Source organism: Platichthys flesus, chromosome 11, assembly GCF_949316205.1.
Source record: "Platichthys flesus chromosome 11, fPlaFle2.1, whole genome shotgun sequence".
NCBI lineage: Eukaryota > Metazoa > Chordata > Actinopteri > Pleuronectiformes > Pleuronectidae > Platichthys > Platichthys flesus.
The window spans coordinates 12,749,119-12,768,197 of NC_084955.1; the positions used below are offsets into that span (position 1 = coordinate 12,749,119).

General features: G+C 45.7%; 1 protein-coding gene across 1 annotated transcript; it reads right to left on the reverse strand.

Moving 5' to 3' along the window:
* Positions 1-709: 709 nt before the first annotated feature.
* Positions 710-15,050, reverse strand: LOC133964677 (transcription factor HIVEP3). Its single transcript, XM_062398897.1, has 8 exons — positions 12,690-15,050; positions 11,857-12,158; positions 9,736-11,745; positions 8,915-9,060; positions 4,658-4,833; positions 4,388-4,489; positions 2,940-3,589; positions 710-2,776 (listed from the first exon to the last, which is right to left on the reverse strand). The coding sequence occupies exons 1-8, from the start codon at positions 14,701-14,703 to the stop codon at positions 2,114-2,116; spliced, it is 6,063 nt and encodes a 2,020-aa protein (XP_062254881.1). The 5' UTR covers positions 14,704-15,050; the 3' UTR covers positions 710-2,113.
* Positions 15,051-19,079: the final 4,029 nt, after the last annotated feature.

A 19,079-nucleotide genomic window follows, 5' to 3' on the forward strand; every position in this document is an offset into this window, starting at 1 on the left:
CAAAAAAACACCTTGTTATCGAACAAACAAAATATAAAAAAATGCAATTTTCTTTAAGACAGGGCAAATATACTTTAAAGTGACTGTAGCTACGTATCACCTCATACTAGAAAATCAGACTTGTTGTGGAATTTTTTTATGGTTTAGGGCTTTTTTGTAGATTCAGTTTATTCCTTTTCTCTTAAAATGCATTGTCTTATTTTTGGGCCTCCAGAAAAAACTCCATCCCCTCTTCCCGCCATATTTCTCTTCACAGGGCCAAACATCACAAACATCACAAGCATCACAAACATCACAAACATCACAAACATCACAAACATCACAGACAACAAGACAAAGCCGCAAAGTAGCACATAGAGCCACAAGTTGTAAAACAAGCTGGTACATGATATCAAAGGCAACCTCATCAAACAAGTACCACAAACAATGCTGTATGAAAATGTATTTTATTTTTCTCCAACCGCAGCTTCACTCTGAGCAACAACTGCTGCTGTTCTTCTAAAATGAGGTTTCCGTTCGACACCATCACAGCTTATCATGATGAAGTTTTGATGTTTTCTTTCTTCATCTTCCAACTTCATGACTTTGATATAATTCAAAGAAATCATTGAACATGTATTTTGTCCTATACCTCCCCTGCACTGTATTTCAAGGGAATTGGTTCAAACTTTGTAGCTGTGGTAAAATGAAAGAAAGACACAACCTATAGGGGTTTTGGTGTATTTTTTTATTTCCTCAATGACTAGAAATTTAGCTGTGTGGGAAATCTGCAGGGCATTTGATCTTCCGGCACCAGCCACTCCATCTTGCTTCTTTATCACCAATTCAAGTCGCAAGGGCATCATGAAAAACACACAGATGTAACAAAGTCATTTTTTTCCGTTAACAAAAAGTAAAAAACAAAACAAAACAAGAAAAAAACTTGAAACAATGATCAACCTTATCATCAAATAACAATAAATAAAGAGCTCTCTTTCTTGTACAGAGACATATCTTAATCTAAAATCTTTTATAATAAAAAATAGATCTTCAGTGCATTTCCTCTGACACGTCTTTTTGATGCTCCTTCAAATATTTCCACTGTGTTATTCTTGGTTACCCTGGCCTTAAAGCAATGGCCTTGAGAACAGAAAACAATCAAAACACCAAATATGAACCCTCCTGAACAACACAAAAAATATATAAAATTTCACAGCCTCCTCTTTGTGTGTCTGTACTGTACATGTCAAAAACACAAACCTGGACAGAAAAGGCACAAGTAACTATAGTTTGAGTAATACTGGACAAACAGAAAAAATTGAATTATTTGTCTTTCAAGATTTTGGTCATTTACAAATGTATTCATGTTCCTTTGTCATATATTTAAACAGATATTAAGCAAATTGCCAGTATCAAGAGATAAAGGAAGGATATTAACTGCATATGTATATATGTGAATGTCAAAACAAATGTGTATAAACCCAAATTTTTCCAGTTTTTATTGAAATGTAACCAGGTCACATCCAAATTTCCATCAGATTGGAAAACAAACTGGTAACAGAGGAAGACAGACTAGTTGGTCAGAGGTTCATCCTACAGCGACATAATGAGCTGGAATATCAGCAAAAAATGATGGTTTATGATGAACTGAACTGAAGTGGAAAGCAAAGAAACAGATGTAGAGATGAACAATATTTCATTATCACTGTAAGAACATTTTCACAAGTCAGTTCAGTTGCTGAAAGAGTCAAAAAATGTGGATTCAATTTTAAGATTTGTGATTCCATTAATCCTTTTAAATCTTTATTTTAATTCTTCTGTGCTTTAATTTCAGAGACACTGAGACATCACACTGTAAATTTCAGTAACAACTGGAAAAATGCAGGTGTTATAAAACTTTTGACCATATATACATATATATTTATATATATATAATTTATATATAGATTTACAGAAACATTTTCACAAAGAAAAAGTGCATTTGTTTATAACAAACCTGAATGTTGCCAAGGAACAAACATTTAAGTTAACAATAATTGAAAACTGTATAAAAACAAAGCAATAAAAAAACAAGACTAGTGTAGCAACCAATAAAGCAAAATGGGATGCATGACGCATCAAGATGTCAACACTGTTAAGTGCTCTGGTCTGTTCTGGCGGAGCCTCCTTTAGCCCCTCCCTCGACTGGATCACTACTGGATGGTGGCTCCTCCCCCTCTGGCTGCTGTCTGATGAGATGCAAGGCTACAGCGGCTGCTGGACTGAAGGGCGCCATCAAACGACTGTCTCTGAGACCGGGTTCCTTGGTCTCAGTGGCAGACCGGCGAGTGTGGGCGGAGCTGTGTGAGCTGCCATATTGCTTTGAGTCTGTGGTCTCCAGCTCCGGTTTGGAACGTGCCGGAGCTGAGCTGAGACCGCACCGCCCGGACTGGCTGGTTCCTGCTGCCTGGTGCTCTGACCAGTGGTCTCCAGGAGTCCTAAGCCCTTGAGTTCTGGGGTTCCCGCCCCAGTGTGATTCGAACCTGGCCAGTGACATCCCCTCCATGGGGGGAGTCGTTGGGGATGAGGGGGTGGTCGGGTGGGACCTGGGTCTGGCCTGTACCATTTGGATTCCTCCGATGGAGATCATCAGATAGGGGACCTTGGCTTGTTGGGAGTGCATGGGAAGATGGCTGAAGATGTTGTCTGCTGCTTGGTGGGCGGGATAACTTTCACATGTAGAAAGACGAAAAGCAGCAGGAAACAAGCTGGTTTCAGGTGATGGTGTCCCTCCACCAACTGCTGTACCTCTTTTATCCTGTAGAGGGAGCAAACAATTCAGCATTATACTGTATGCACTTGCTCTGCTTTAACACAGGTGCTGTACTCTGACATAGGAAGAGGAAAAGTGCAGAGGAAAAACACAGTGGCCGATTTCTCAGTTAAAATTTCTATTTCTATTTAAAAAAAAAGAGACTCACCAGTTGGACCTGACTACCCTGTGTGCTGGGACTCTCCCACGGCAGGTATCCAGGAGCCCTGTGCTGTAACCAGAGCGGCCAAGGAGGTGTCCGGGCTCGTGACCTGTAGCAGCTGGTCGAAATGGGACGAAGCGGAGAGAGGGGTCTGATGGGAGATGGTCCTCTTTCAGGTGAAGGTGAGACATGTCGGCCGGGTGAGGAGAGCTCAGTCCTGGGGGAGAGGCTGTGGATGGGTGAGGACAGCTCCAGACGGGGGGAGAGGCTGCGGCTGGGGGAGCAGCTCTCACTCCTGGGGGAGAAGGCTCTCGGTGACGCCTTCCAGCCCCGCCGGGAGAACAGAGCTCTCCTGCTGCCCGGTGAGGCGGCTCGTCTGCGGAGCCACACTCCTCTCGGCGAGTGCTCCCGACTGGGGCTGGAGCCTGCGGGGGCCTCGGGGTCGGGGGTACCCTGTTGAGAGAGCCTACTGCTGCTGGAGCGCCCTCCTGGTGATTGGTGTGTGTCCGACGAACAGGAGGACGGTTGTTCATCATGGGACACGGACTCCTCTTCCTCATCGTCATTGTCGTCGTCCTCGTCCTCAGACTCCTCCAGGTCGGAAAACTGATGTTCCTCCTTATCCTCTGAGCCACAAACACGTTCCTCACTTCCAGCTGTTTGTGCAGACACAGACAAACATACACATTGTTAGTGTCGTATCTGTTTAGAACCACTGAACTCTAAACTTAATGCATTACAATCGGCACTCAGTCCTCCGGGTCAAATTGGTCTGCAGTAAACACAAGTTTGGTCAAGTGATCGAAATGTGACACCAGGGTGAACGTGCATATACCCACTAATTTCCGTGTAAAAGAAGTGTAAGCGAGAAAGAAACGTGAGCATTTACAGGACATCATACTGCATCTTTCTGACAAACCTCAACCACCCCCCATTGAACCAATTCATAAATCCACTGAGGATGAAAAGACCGGAGTCTAAATGAATATGCCTCTATTCACAAAATATCTCAAAGAGTCTTTTGAATGGAAAGGCGGCTGAAATGGCGCGTCCTTGGCTGTGCTGAGTGGAGTCTGTCAGCTAGAGGGAGACGTCATCACGAGGGCTAGCAGAGGAAGGTTAGGAAGGAAACAGTGAGGTGGCGCTGACAGGGGCAGATGTCAGAATTGGGGGAGTGGTTATCATCATATTCTAGCGACACGTGGATGAGAACAAAGTATGCTTGGAAGACTGCTGGCACCGCGGCTGCATGCTCTGGATTCTTTATTTATTTATCGGAAACTTTTTCATACTGTTTCTTATGCAAGGCCGAAGGGAGGAGAATAAAACATGGTGTTACGTAAGCTGTCGGAGCGACTACAATTCTTCACTGGCGCTCATCCAGCTGTGTACCAATATTTCTCTACAGCGGTGGGGAAACATGCAAGATGCCTCCCCCATCCCCTCTTAAGTACCTGTTTCCTCGCTCTCTGGCTCGTCCAGTGATGACTCAGATACCCCCATCGCCTGGCATTTTTTCCCATGAGCCTTTGACTTCATGTGTTTGGTAAGGTTTCCTGGGAGAGGAACAAGGAAAGCGCATTAAAGAATTGCCCTTGACTTGCACAGGGCAAAGCGAGGACGTTTCAGCAGCAGAGGTAAAATGTGATCACCGGGCATAACGTGATGTAACAACAACAGAAGCCCAGTTTGTGTGTTTGAAGCAGCTTCATACTTTTCCTCACCTTTGGTTTTGAAGGCAAAGTTGCAGTGTTTGCAAGTGTACGGACGGACATCGGTGTGCGTTCGGATGTGCTTTTTCAGCATACTGGGCTTCTTGCAGCGGATGCCGCACTCTCCACATATGTACTTCCCCCTGCCGCGACCTCGCACGTAAACATAGTCTTCATTGGACTTATACCTAAGAGACAAGAGAAAGAGAAACAGAAAGGTTTGGTTGCAGCAAAATCACAATTTGAGATAACCTTCATATGAAACCGATCAACAGCTTCTTGCTTCGCACAACCAAAAATACCAACACCTTACACTCTGTTGACCAGTTACATCATAGACTTGAACATGAACGATTGGTTTCCACTTCCTCCCACAAATGCCAGAGTCTGTGCAGTGATGAGAAGTAGATGAGTGGTACTGTGCAGGAGCCACAACAGTAAGGTGCCGTCGATACACATGCTCGACCAATCACAAGCCAGACTAAGCTGTCAATCATGACGTTTCAACCCATTTGTTAAGGATCAAATATAAAACTTAACAGAAAATCCAGATGCTTTGGCTTCACCTTTAGGGGAGTCGTCATGTCCTAGATCTTTATATCCAGTCTATGAATTAAATGCAAACTTGCAGCTGGAGGAAACTAGGTTGATAAATTTGCGTCTCAAAGTAACAAAACAATGTTCTTAAAGATGTTAAACACTCAAAAAGGGGCTGTGGACAAACTTCAAAGTTGTGTGATTAATCTCTGGCTGACACAGTCATTTGAGCTGTTCAAGCAAAAAACTATTGATTATTGCAGCTTTAATATTGATAGTGAATGTATTTGTAGCAGTGTTTGAGCAGCGTTCACATACACGCGCACACACACACACACAGACACACACACACACACACACACACACACACACACACACACACACACACACACACACACACACACACACACACAGACACACAGACACACACACACACACACACACACACACACACACACACACTACAAGGCTTTCTTTATGGAGGCAGTTTGGGAAAGCCCCACCAAAACCCCAGTAGCACCCTGGGCTGTTTCTTCTGCTACACCCTGGGCACACAAGAAAATAGCAGCTATTCTGCTGCGATCAGGTGGCCCTGCCAACAACAGCAGCAGCTACAGAGGTTGAAGGGAGGCCGGGCTCTGGCCAACAAGCTAAAATAGATGCTATATATAAAAAAAATAGTTACACATTTAGTTCTAGTCTATAAAAACATTGTTTATACTCCATCTTGGTGTTTACCGAGAGGTTATTTATGTGCACATTGGACCGCAGACGTTCTCAACCGGAATGAATTGTCCTCTATGAAATACTCATCCGCTCTCGCCACTCATGAAGAGACGGACAATTCTTTCCTATTGGTGAATTTCCAGTGTGTTTAATTACTGGATATACAGCTCATCGACAAGAACCCAGGCAGTGTGAATGCTCCTTGTTGTATAACAGAACCAGCCACTGCAATTCATAACAAATCTGTAAAACAGTCTCAGCAGTAGCATTACGTGTCTTCATTCAGTGGCTGGCTACTGTTTACTGGCACGCAGCATTTCTTCCCACTGCTAAAAATAAACACCCACAAGGCAGGCAGTTGCACTTCACGCATCGAACGTTAAATCAGCAGCACGTCTCTCAGCAAAGTCGACCGTCAATCCGTTCCTGCTCTTGCCGTAGCTCTAAGGCTCCCCCGGCAGATCGGTGGAGCTTGTGATTGATTGATGAGGCCGAATGTGAATTTCAACACAGCAAACAATGAAACATACTTCACTCACAATCTAAAGCTTTCTGACACAAACTCTGCTCAGAAATAATAATGACCATGTCCCCAGTGTGGTCACCAGTGTCAAGGCAAATCGGCAGTGTGATTGCTTCCACCACTGAAATCAATCTGCATCTTTAGACAAGCAGAAGGAAACAGCTTGAGCGCACTAACAGGAATTGAAGCTCACATACCGGAGACTTCCACTGCCAACAAGAAGGAACAACTAGAGCTATTTTCAGACATGAAAATGTCTGTACCCAATTTTTCAGAAATTGTATTTGTCTTTCATTCATGAAGAACTCAGCAGGATTATGTCTGGAACATTCAGGTGAGGGATGGCGTCATGGAGCATGCAGGAGGAAGAAAACTACATTTACATTCTGCTGCAAAAGTGTTTTTGGTTCGCAGCACATTGACATCAGCCCTTATCACTAAAGAGCCACGAATGTTGTCAAGAATGTCTTTCCAAGTTGACATTTTCATTTGTGTTTTGCATCCATTTCATGATGTAATTTTTCTGCTGTATTCTCACACAGGCGCACTAGATATTTCCTGGTCATTTTACTATGGGGCTGGCAGGTAAAGTTCCAGAAAATGGCTGAAGCAAATGACATGGTCATTTTCACCCTCACATTTAGACCCTCTGGAATTTCTTGGGGAATATTTCCAGAGTTCATTGTTCATCTGAAAGCAGCTTATGTTTACTTAATTGAAGAGATGCGGTATTGAGAGAAAAGCTGCCTTGATCCCATATATGTTTCTTAGTTCTGTGATGCTAATAAACTAAACCGTGTCACTTCTCTTTCCTTAAAGGATCTCTGACATCGGATCAAATTTAATTGTTCAAGTCATTGGAACCAAAACAAGGCTGCATGATGCATCTTCCTAAAAACAGTGTAATTCTGAAATCATGACTGTGCACAATCATGATTTAAAAGTGTTGACAAAAGGGATGAAGGCGTAATGAGTCCTAACAGAGTCAGCGTGCAAAACATTCACCTGTGATGTTGAGTGAGTAGCTGCAGCTTATTTGCATGCACAGAAAAAATACAGCCAGACATCAAGGGGTGTAAAATCACAGAGAGAGGAGACATGGGAGGTTGACAGTGAATGACCAGAATATAATACATGGGAAAGTAAAAGTGGAGGACCTCCCAAAGTGAAACAGGCAGAGCCAGTAGAGGGAGAAGGATAATGGAGACAGACAGGGTGTAGAAGGAGGAAAGCTGTGGGCTTTAACAAAAACACACTTCTTGGATGTGTGTAATGTGTGCCTGCAAATGATAATTTGACTGGTAATTAGTGCCTTATCTATGGTTAAGCACACAATTCATTCAGGCTCAATGTGTGTGCCTTTTAGTGCAAATGTCTTACACAAACAGACAAACACACAAATCTCTAACATCACCTCTAAACATTTTATAAAAATGCCCATCAAAGGGAAAACCAGTGTGTTCTTTTAGTTAATTGTCTATTAATCAATTTGTATCTGTATAAACTGAACTATACAGACCATAGACTGGATGGTTGAAGCGTCTTCACTTCCTCCCACTATCCAGAAATAAAACCCCAAATGTCCAGATACAAACTCAATCTTGCACAGTTGGAGCCAGTTTCTGCAAAGTGGCGACCAGGGATGGAGCAGCAGTAGCGAGGTCTCGTTGATATTTGGGCTCGACAAATAATAAGTAAGTCTCCGCTATCAATCATGACGTTTTATCCTATTTTCGAAGCATCGAAAACCAAACCTAACACATACATCAGTGTTTGAACTACAGAAAATGATAGAATGATTTGTAAGTTTGGTCCACGTCCCAGGCACTAACATAGAGTGGGCAGCACTTATGACCTATAACTCCAGACATCCACCAGGAGGCGATCGAGACAATTTGAATGTTACAGATAATGCAGAATTTCGAAATTCTGTTCCCAGCACAATAAACCTGGGAAAGAGGACAGGCTGCACTGGAAAAGACCAATCAGAAATTTATGGAAAGCACTAATATGTGAATGTAGTGAAGTAAAAACATAACACACACACACACACACACACACACACACACACACACACACACACACACACACACACACACACACACACACACACACACACACACACACACACACACACACACACACACACGCACTAACACACACACGCACTAACACACACACACATGCTTCTATCTCTGCAAATTAGCACTTCTAAAATGCAGTTGTTCATGCCAACAGCACAAGGAAAAAGCTTGGCTGCAGGTACAAATGAAGTCCCTGCTGGCTCTGCTGCCTCCCATCTGTTACTGTCGTTCTCTGCACACTCTCATCAGCTTCTCATAGTTGCTGTTTCACTGTCACCAAGCATTGGTTTGTGACTGAATAACAGATTACATGTCTAATGAGGCAGTGTCATTTACCCCAAATATTAATATTGAAAAACATGATGTGCGTTTTGACAGTGTCGCTCTTGTAGCTCTTACCCGCCTTCGAAGATGCGAACACGAGGGGGCTCACTCTGTTTGGAAGTGGAGGGTTCCTCCTCTTCTTTCATCTTTTTAGGCTCCTCCTTCTCATGCTGCTGCTGATCCTTTACTTCAGTGACGGTGCTGGCTGGGGTGGCATGTAGCTACACTCAAAGACACACAGAAATATTCAAAAGAAATTAAAATAAAATCTTGACTGTTTCCAAAATCAAACTAGATCAACCAAAACATTCCCTATTTATCATTTTTAAACTTGTAATTAAAGCTACGTCACTTTGTAGGCGTTAGTTCCGATTTTGGAAAGTTCCCAAATTAACTCATTTAAAAAATAAAGAGGTAGCTTCTTGACAAGACGATAGGCTGTGTAGCGAAGTCTCAATGATACACAACCAAAATCAATATGTTTATCAGTCTTTGCTGTCAATCATGACGTTTCAACCCTCTTTTTAAAGCATCAAATTACTAATAAAAAACAAACATCACAGTAAAGAGAACTAACTGAAATGACTGAAACGTTTGTTGAGTCTATGTCCAATTCATTAACGTGGAGGAAATAGGGTTTATGATCCATACTGCATCCAGCCACCAGGTGGCATGCAAGAAGCTTTGGTTTTTGGGGAGCTGTCATATCATCTTTATATACAATATATGCTCAAAACCTGAAAACATTGTATAAGAGCAGCCTCCCTTTAACTTCCGCTTAATGTGGTTTTATGAAAAACAGACACATAAAAAGATGACAGCAAAACAGTCTGTTCAGTGTTGGTCAGACTGATCTACATTAACATTCAGTGAGAATGTATTGTGGTTATGTTTACCTCTGACACAAGCGGGGTCCTGCTATTGGCAGTGGCCAGTTTGCCTTTGGCCGGACTTGGTGCTGTGGCCATGGTGTACATCTCTGCGCTGTGCTTTTGTTTTGAGCACAGCAGAGACAAGACCATCTTAGTGCTGAGGCCCGGGAGGTTGGGGTTGTGAGCACTTATGCTCCAGGTAGAGTAAACTGAGGTGCGGGCATCCATCTGGACAGATGGGTTGGGTTTGACATAATTCAGGTAGCACCAGTTGACAGAGGTGGTGGTGTGGAGGCTGGGGTATGATGGGGTGCTCCCTCTCGCCACTTCCTCCTCCACAACCGGCACCTCTTCCTTTTTTTGACCTGTCTTGACAGTCGACTCCTCCTCCTTCGTTTCCTCCCTGTTATGTTTCTTGGACACCTTCTCCTGCTCTCTCTCCACTTTCACAGTTGTCACCTCCACCCTCTCAGGTTGATTCTTCTCTCCCTCATCCAGTTTTCTCCCAGTAGCTTTACCTTCTTCCTCCTCTCTTACTTTCTGTTCTTCATCTTCCTCCTCCTCATCTCCTGCCTTATGTTGCTCACCCTCCTCTTCCTCTTTTACCCTTTTCTGGTGACGCTGAGCCTCTGTGCTGAGTTCAAGACTGGCTGCAGGAGAAAGCATCCGTTTACTTCCTCCAGCCCCCAGAGGACTGCATCCCTCCCCAGACCCTGAGGCCAGCTCGGGAGGCAGGGACAGAGGAAGAACGATGTCTGGAGAAGGGACCTTCAGGTAGGACCGCTGCAGCTTTTCTTGCTCAACCTGACCCATGATGACCATAGCTGTGCAAGAGATGGGTTCCTGTGAGCGTGTGCAGGCCAGGATCTGGGATAGGGTGGTATACATGGCACTGGCATAGGTAGGCATTTGTGTCTGGAGGCGCACTGGAACCACGATGGACACGACTGGTGTAAGCTGTGCCAGGCATGTGGCAATGACTGGCTGCATGGGACGGTGGGAGATTGTTACAAGGGATTGACGGATGAGGTCAGAAGACATGGAGGGTCTGCTGTCTTCTGGAACATGTATGGTAAGTCTTGGAGGAACAGGTAAGTATATAGACTGACTAGGTCTGGTACTGGAAGAGAACTGGAGAGGACCTAATGGAAGCTGAGGCAGTGGTATACCCAAATGTTCTGACATTTGGATCTGTGTTGGGTGTATTGGTATGTGTGGAGGTCCTGACTGTGAATGTAAGAAGGCTCTGTGGATGATCTGGGTGGACAGCACTTCAGAGATGGCTGTTGTGCAAGGGAGTAGCTGGGATAGCGATCCTGGGGGAAAGGCCTGTTGGCTTCCAGGCTGCAGAGGCAGCACATCCTTATGGGGTGGGAAGATTCGCGGCTGGAACAGCTGCACAGCCTTCCCTGTGGCCTCCAGATTGAACCGGGGGTTTGACCCAGTTGAACAGAGAGGTGGGAGGACGGAGCGGGATGGCCCAGGCTTTGAACTCTCTACTCGAGACAACTGACTCATGCTGGCCCCTTCCTCTTGTTCAGGTTCCCCTAAGGTGGCGTGCTTCACCAGCAGACACTTTCTTCTTTCTTTCCAGGAGGACGTTGACTGCTGAGTGGACAGAGACCCATAGTCAAAAGATTTGCTTCTGGTGTCTGAGATCTGCTCAGTTTGCTGGGGGCTGGCTGGGGTCTGCTCTGAGGCAGAACGCCTCATCTCCTTGTGGCTTTGATGGTGTTGGTGGGAGAGAGATGGCACCATCAACATCTGGGAGCTTTGGCTACTGACAGCCCAGACAACAGGCTCTGACCTCAATGTGTCTTCACAAGAAGCAGAAAGGCTTGACGTGTGGGAGATGTTGCTCTCTTGACTGGGGGTGCGAGACAGAGACACAGATTCAAAGCTGGACTCCCCAGACGACTGGGCTGCTTCTGCCAGACGGAGTCTCTTCTTCTTTGGTGGCAGCTTCTCTGCAGGGAGCTGGGCCAGACTCTGGCTACGCTGGGGCCACTGGAACTCCTCTATTCTCTCTGTCTCCTAGGACAGATAGAGTTTATTAATTTATCATATAGAAAGAGTTGGCAAGAAAGGCAGTCAGTCATACATAATACATAAAAATACACAGTACTCCTTTAAATAATCCTGTACCTTGGATGACGATGCTATCACTGGAGGTGACACAGGTGGCATGTCAGCATCAGGCTCCACAGTTACAAGTATCTCTGGCACTTGGATGTTTGACTGGCGGATAAGGCGAGATGTAGAGGGTGATGGTTTTGGCTCGGGTTGTTGTGTTTGCTGACTCTCTCTGAGGTCTGGTTCCTGACTTTCCATGGATATACTCTCCTGCTTCTCAAAAGAGCTTGTGTGTTGGATGACAGACACACCCTTCCTGTCCTGCTGCTGCTGTTGCTGCTGCTGCTCTTTTGGCTCCTTCGCTAAAGAAACACCTAAACACATATTGCATAAACAAAAAAACTGTCATTATATCATACTTTTGTACTGTTTTTTGAATTATGATATTCACTATTTAGTGAATTTCAGCGCCTAATCTGTAGTTTTTATTTAATGCAGTAATTTGTACCTCCTCCAAGGAGCTTATGTTTTCATCTGCACTTGTTTGTGTCTCACTTAGCAGGATTACGCAAAATGCTCAGGGAAGACTATACAATTTTGGTGTGGTTCTGAATCGGGGGCAGATCTAGATCTATTTACTTTATTTAACATAGTAACAAAGCATGTTTTATTAACATTAACGTTAATTTCCAAAGAATAATTAATGGATCTTGCTGAAAAGGTATGCGCTTAGTTTCATTCTAGTTCCTTTCTGTTTTCTTTGCTTTACATGAATGATGTGAATGTAGATATTGTCGAATCAAACCTAATGGTTAAAAGAGGATAGAAAGAGCTGGCTGACTAGGAAATTATTACTCATACAGGATAAGGGTTATAATTTAATCAGCTGGGATACATAAACAGACCTGAGAGGGCCTGGCCGTGTTCCTGTCTGCTTGGCACTGGAATGAGGCCTGCAGAGCTGCCTGACACAGCTACAGATCCAGGGCTGGGAGGGTCCTCCTCCAGGCTCTCCTCTTTCCTCCTCTTCCTCACAGCCATAGCCAGTGCCCGGAACTTATAGTGCATCATCATCGGGGGGCGATCCTCCCTGCATGTTTTTCTCACATCCCTGCTCTCTTGTTCCAGCGTCTGGTGTCCTGGGCAGACGCCTATGTGGGCCTCATAGCCTTCCCTGTGTTGGAAGTGAGTGCCACATGCTTCACATTCAAACAGGCTGGGACTCTTTTTCTGTTGCTGTTGCTGCGGCTGCGGCTGCCTGGCTAGTTCCCTACCTCTGGCTGAGGTGGTGGGACTGGCCCCATCCAGCATTACCTCAGCTCCCAGGGGCACCTCTATGGCAGGTTGGCGCTTGAGCATACGCTGAACATGACCAGCCCTCATCTCCGCTACCACAGCTTGCTGCTCATCAAATGATTGGCAGAGACGGTAACGTCTGGGAGACATGGGGCCGGAGGTTGAGGGCTCCTTTTGGCTGGTGGAGGAAGGCATGGAGTGGCTTCTAATCATAGGCACTGATGACAGCTCCTGGGTACCAGGTGGATCTGCCTCAGGATTGTGGAGATAACTCAAACCACTGGGTCCGGGGGTTTCTGATTTGGGATCAAATGTGCTGGGATCTTTAGGAGCAGTAAATTTAGGTGACTCCATGCTGCTCTTCCTGGACAGAGAGGAGCGTCTGGGCTTCACGCTGTCAATCTCACTAGTGTCTACTACTGCTTCATTGATAGTGATGAGCTTCGTAATGTGTTCTATTACTTGGGTTTTGGGTACAGTGAAGGGAATGCTCTTTTCCTCTGTTCCTGAGGATGAGGAGAGTGAGGAATGAGGTTGCTGATGATGGGGACTGCGCTGCTGCCCCCCCAGTCGTCCATATTTCCCCAGAATAATTTCTGCATAGGTTTTGGCACTAGCACTGGGGGGACTAACTTGAGACAGGTCAGTGCTGCCTGATCCGGAAAAGTAGCCAGACTCTGTGCTGCCTTTACTGCCAGGGCCTTGAGAGGAAGATGAGGTGGAGAGGGAGGAAGAGGAAGGGTCATCCGAAGAAGCCTTGGGTCCACGCTTCCTTTCACTTAGTCTCAGTGCCAACCTTTGCTTGACAGCCTGGGAGTCTTCAGGCCTCTGGCTCTCCTCTGAGCCTACCAGCACTTCCTTACCACCTTTCCTCTGCTGTCCCAACATCACTTTCGAGGAAACCTTACCCTGAGGCCTGTGTTGGCCTGTCTCTTCCTCTGACTCAGTGCTTTCTCCTTCTGTGTGTTCCTCTGGGTCTTCTCCGGCACCACTGCCCTCTGGTCCACTCAAACTGGGCTCATCACGACTGGATGCCAATCCTGCTTTAATGCGATGGGCATGGGACTTGCGGTGCTTGTACAGGTTGCTCTTGGTCTTGAAAGAAAAGCCACAGGGAGCACAAGGGTAGGGTCTTTCTCCTGTATGGGAGCGAATGTGTTTCTGAAGAACGCTTGGCTTGGCACATGGACGGCCACAGTAAGTGCACACATATTTCCCTGGTTTCTGGGGTTTCTTCTCCCCTTTTCTGGGGGAGCTGACCCCTTCTTGGCCCTCTTGGCTGGACTGAGATGGGACCCCATGACCATGCTCACCCCGGGTGGAGGAAGTAGAATGGAGGGTTGAGGTTGAAGGGGACGTTGGAGAGAAGAAGCTGCCTCCTGAGGGACCTGGGTTTTCTGAAAGCTGCCATGCTAGCGCTTGCTGTTGCTGTAGCCGAAGGTCAGTACGTTTGGGTTGGCGATTTTGCAGGCGGCCCAAGGCTCTGTGCACAGGACGAGGATTAGGAAGCTGCTGGGGCTGCTGAGGTGGACAAGATCCTACTGAGGATTCAGCTGTTACATGCTGCTGCTCTTGCCCTCCAGAGCACTGCCCATCAGCCGGACGGCTGGGCTCAGCCTCCATAGAGTGGGCAGGAGGCCTTACAGACACGCAAGGAAGGGCTCTTGGAGCCTCATGGGGCTCACCGCCAGGCAGCAGAAAGGTCAAAGGCCGGGGAACATTGACAGACTGAGTTGTAAATCAAAACGGAGGGCCTTTCTCAATGTGGGCCAAAAGTTATTCCAGATGACCAAATGAGGCATCATTAAAATGTGCCCTGGAGCTGCATGGATGCAGGTAAACATGGACCATTTCTCTGTACAAAAGAGCTCTGCTTCCGTCCAGCCTCAGCCATTCTAACAGCAATCGCAAGGTCTTCTCTGCATCTTCTTTGTTGGATGACGAGTGTGTCAGTCGTTCAGCTTCTGACGGGGTCTAAGGGACACCAAAAAAAAAAGGTTAGAGTCACAAAAATGTTGACATCATATGTGTTAGATTATCTAAACAAGGTTATGTCTCATTATTAAAATTATTAAGTTTTCCTTTTCCCTTTGCAAAAGAAACCAGAAGAACGATTGAAACCATGATAAAGTAAGGTCCAGCTCTGTTGACTTCAGTCAAAGTCGGGGCTCATTATTACACACTCAGAAACAGAACAAACACAAGATGATATCCTAAGGGTTTTCAGAGGGTCTGCCATACTGTCTAGAAAAGTGAGAGTTGGAAAATAAATCGTAGTGTCATATTATCGAATACTTAATTGAAAATTGCTCCCTCATATCGTTATTTGACAAACAGCGTTAAGTTTCCTGTAGTAATGTAGTAATGAGAACATCAGCGAGGTAACTGCATCAGCAACATGTTATTGCTCTCATCTGTCCTGACTTCACCTCATTATGAACAGTGTGCAGTGATTCTTGAGACAGGGGCACACCTAGTGTAAATCTATTAAGAAATGTTAGGTACAGATATATTTGCTATAGTAAAACTTTTAAGGCATAATAATCGTGACTCTCTTGATTCAACAGTTGTGATCTCTTTCCACCTACACTCAAATCAGACGCACACTTCATGATGAAATACAAAATTAGCAACAAAATCCTAGATGCAGGTCCACCATGCAACATGGGTTTGATTTGCATCAATGAAAACATGGCAGAAGGAAGTGACAACAATAGACATATTTTAGCCTCCTTCAATGAGTGTACCATCTGTATTTTGACTTATAGTTTGGTCCATGTCCCATCCACTAACATGTAGGCGATTACATAACATGTATGGGATAGGTGTTATGACGTATACTTGAGTCAGCCATCCGGTGGTGATCAACACACTTTGGCTTAACTTTTGGGTAGCATTAATGTGGTCCATCTTTATATACAGACTATGGGAGAAACACTATAGACTCCCAAATAAGCAATTATGGCAATCACCGTTTGTGTTGATGTAAGTTGTGCATGGGGACGCTGAATACATTCAAATACAGCATACAAAGATAGACTGTGTGAATGTGAGTTAGTGGGTAAGCAAGCTACTGCTAATTTTGGTTGCAATACTGTCATACTGTTTCATCACTACCCACAACTGGCCCGTGCTCTGCAGGAGTCAGAGCTTGACCAACCAGACAACAGATACAGCACATACAACAACAGACTAGAACCATTGTCAGGGCAGAGAGTCAAAACAAACATGGGAAATATAGCCTGTGCTTATCTGATCTGGCACTGGAGCTAAAGGGGGTTCATGGAGGGGGGCTGTTTTCTAGTAGATAAGAGGACCTGACAGTAACTAGGTCTCAGCCTCTAACTCAACCAGCAGGGTGCAGTGTTTATGAGGGGCAATGACGGGAGCGGTTGCTCATCTGTTGTAAAAGGGTTGCGTGATAAGCTTTAATTAAAATGGATCTATTGAAATAGTGCATGCTCACACCCTGCTGGAAGGCTGCGTTTATGAGTATAGATGATCATGAGGTCTAAGAGATGAGGCTACAATGAAATCTCCTCTTTTATCAAGATGTATGTTCTGTAATACTTCCCACTTACTACAAATCCTGCACTCCGTCTCAACTGGAGACACAGGATTCTTGTGCCGCAGCCAATCAAAACACTTTCTGGGAATGGATGGGGCCAATCATAACATTTTCACTGAGCAGCCATGCCTGACCACTGACAGTCTCAGCACAGGCTCATCCAGGGTATCAATCATCGTCGAGGAGGTTGGCGCTGCTCGCGATGCCCCCCACCCCCTGACTCTGTCAGACTCTGGAGATCAGTGCTTGCAGAAGGAGGACACTGTGTATGTTCACCTCACAGTCGTAGCGCTCTGTGATGGTGCAGGCAGTGTGCACCACCTCTGACAGCTCGAAGAACATACCAGGAAAGAGGACAGCAAGAAAAGGCTTTGCACCGATGCGGAACAAATGCAGAAACTGACTGTAAAGGGGTGAGATACAGAAAATGCACAAATGTTCTATAACATTATATCTAAATGCATTTGAAGTGGGAGTAAGAAAGACAAAGTTAGATGACGTGGGGGAGAGAGAATTGACTGAAGCAGCGATGCAGTGGCTGAATAAACAGGCTCAGCTGACGACTGCAGCTCAAGGTGGCGAGGCGGCAGTGACAGTTTCTTTTTTTAATGAGCCACACTTGCTCCATTCATATGTCTAAAAAACACACACGGCACAGTCAGCCTTCATTACAGTCAGTTTACAGTGGAAAAACAAGGAAAGAGAATCACTCTTCCTATTGGAAACAACTTGACAGATTCTCGGCTCCATATCCCCCCCCCCCTCCCCCCCCCCAACACACACACACACACACACACACACACACACATCTGTTAGGGCCGATCATCTGTTTAGCATGCGTTTTCTCCGAGCAGACCAGCGCTTTGATTACAGCAGACTTATACCATCAGCGCTTGGAAATTAGGCAGCATAACAAACCGAATCAACACCATTAAAATTCACTTCTTCAGTCACGGCTGCAGAGGGGGGACTTGCGTATGTGGTGACAGCCAAAGATTTGTCTGTCTTGATCTGTTGCGAGGGACACATTACTCTCTGGAGCTCCATGTGGAGAAGTTACATCAGGGGGGAATGGAGCTTACCGAAAAGAAGAGTGCAGCTCCTCACACACAGAGAAAAGTGACGTGACAATAAAAACAGATGCATGAGGGGTGGGTGTGGGGGTAAGGGCCGGTAAAATACAAGACTGACCGGGTGTGAAGCAGGATGATGCTGTGCATAGAAAAACAGAACTGGAGAGGAAGTTAAGCTCGACAAATCGTCTGCCTCGACCTCCCTGTAATGAATGTCGTTGTTCGTGTGGTCGTTTAAGAGTATGTACGTTTTAATGATCTCTGGCATGGCTGTTGATGCAGCCCTTAAACAGGGCGATTAGAAGGGTTTAAGGTTGAGGAAGAGCACTGCCTACATTATTCATGGCCGTCTAGACTGCCAGCTCTGAGAAGGGGGAAACACACAGTCAGGGCCTGGCCAGGAAGATGAGGGGAAGGAATGCCAGCGTCGAGGCTACATTGAGCCAAAACACACACGCGCACACCCTACAGCACACATACAGCGTACAGTACCACTCTCTCCAGAGAAATACCCAACAGCGCAAAGCAAAGCCAAATCTGCTCTGACAGCTCTGACCAGCCAATCAGCTGCAGCGCCCTGAGGTGACCTGCCCTGGTAGTACTCAGCCGATCCTCCTGCTGTTCGACGAGGGGTTTTCCTTTCTCATCATCCTCATTCCACGGGGATGACTTGCTATCTGTGTTGCCTATGACACGCAACACTTCAGTGCACCAGGGGGCTCATGAACACACACAATCATTTGACTGTAACATGAGGATATTACAGTCATAAAAGATAAAACACACAGGAGGTGTGAATTTGTCTAACCTCATTGATGAGGGCGGGGAAAGGGCGTTCTTCCCTCAGCGCTATTTTTAGGCTGAGGTGCGAGCAGGAAGCCACTGATGCAGCTGTTATACAGTGTAATGTTCTTTTGACTGCAGGCGTCGGTTCAAAACCACAAAGCTAATATTAGTAGCAGTTTGCTAAACGGCAAACAGTGAGCACACGAGCGTGATGCCCAGTTCCAGTCTGACTCAATGCCACCGTATGATAATTCACACAACAGCCTTGTGTGGTGCATGCAGTGATTTGTTGTGTGAACTTCGTTCTGGTGTCTGCGAGGAAAAATGTGATTAACGACTGGTGAGAGGAGAAGACAGGATGAGAGAGGAATGTGTGCGGACAAGACACATGAGTGTGTGTGTGTATGGACACGCAAAGGGGCTTTGTCAGCAGAAGCAGGCACTGATGCTTCTGCTCCCATGGGAGCCCTGACACACGGAAGAGCTCACACGATGTCCACACACACACACTCTCTCTCTCTCTCTCTCTCTCTCTCTCTCTCTCTCTCGTTTCTGCACTTCCAAAAGTGTGT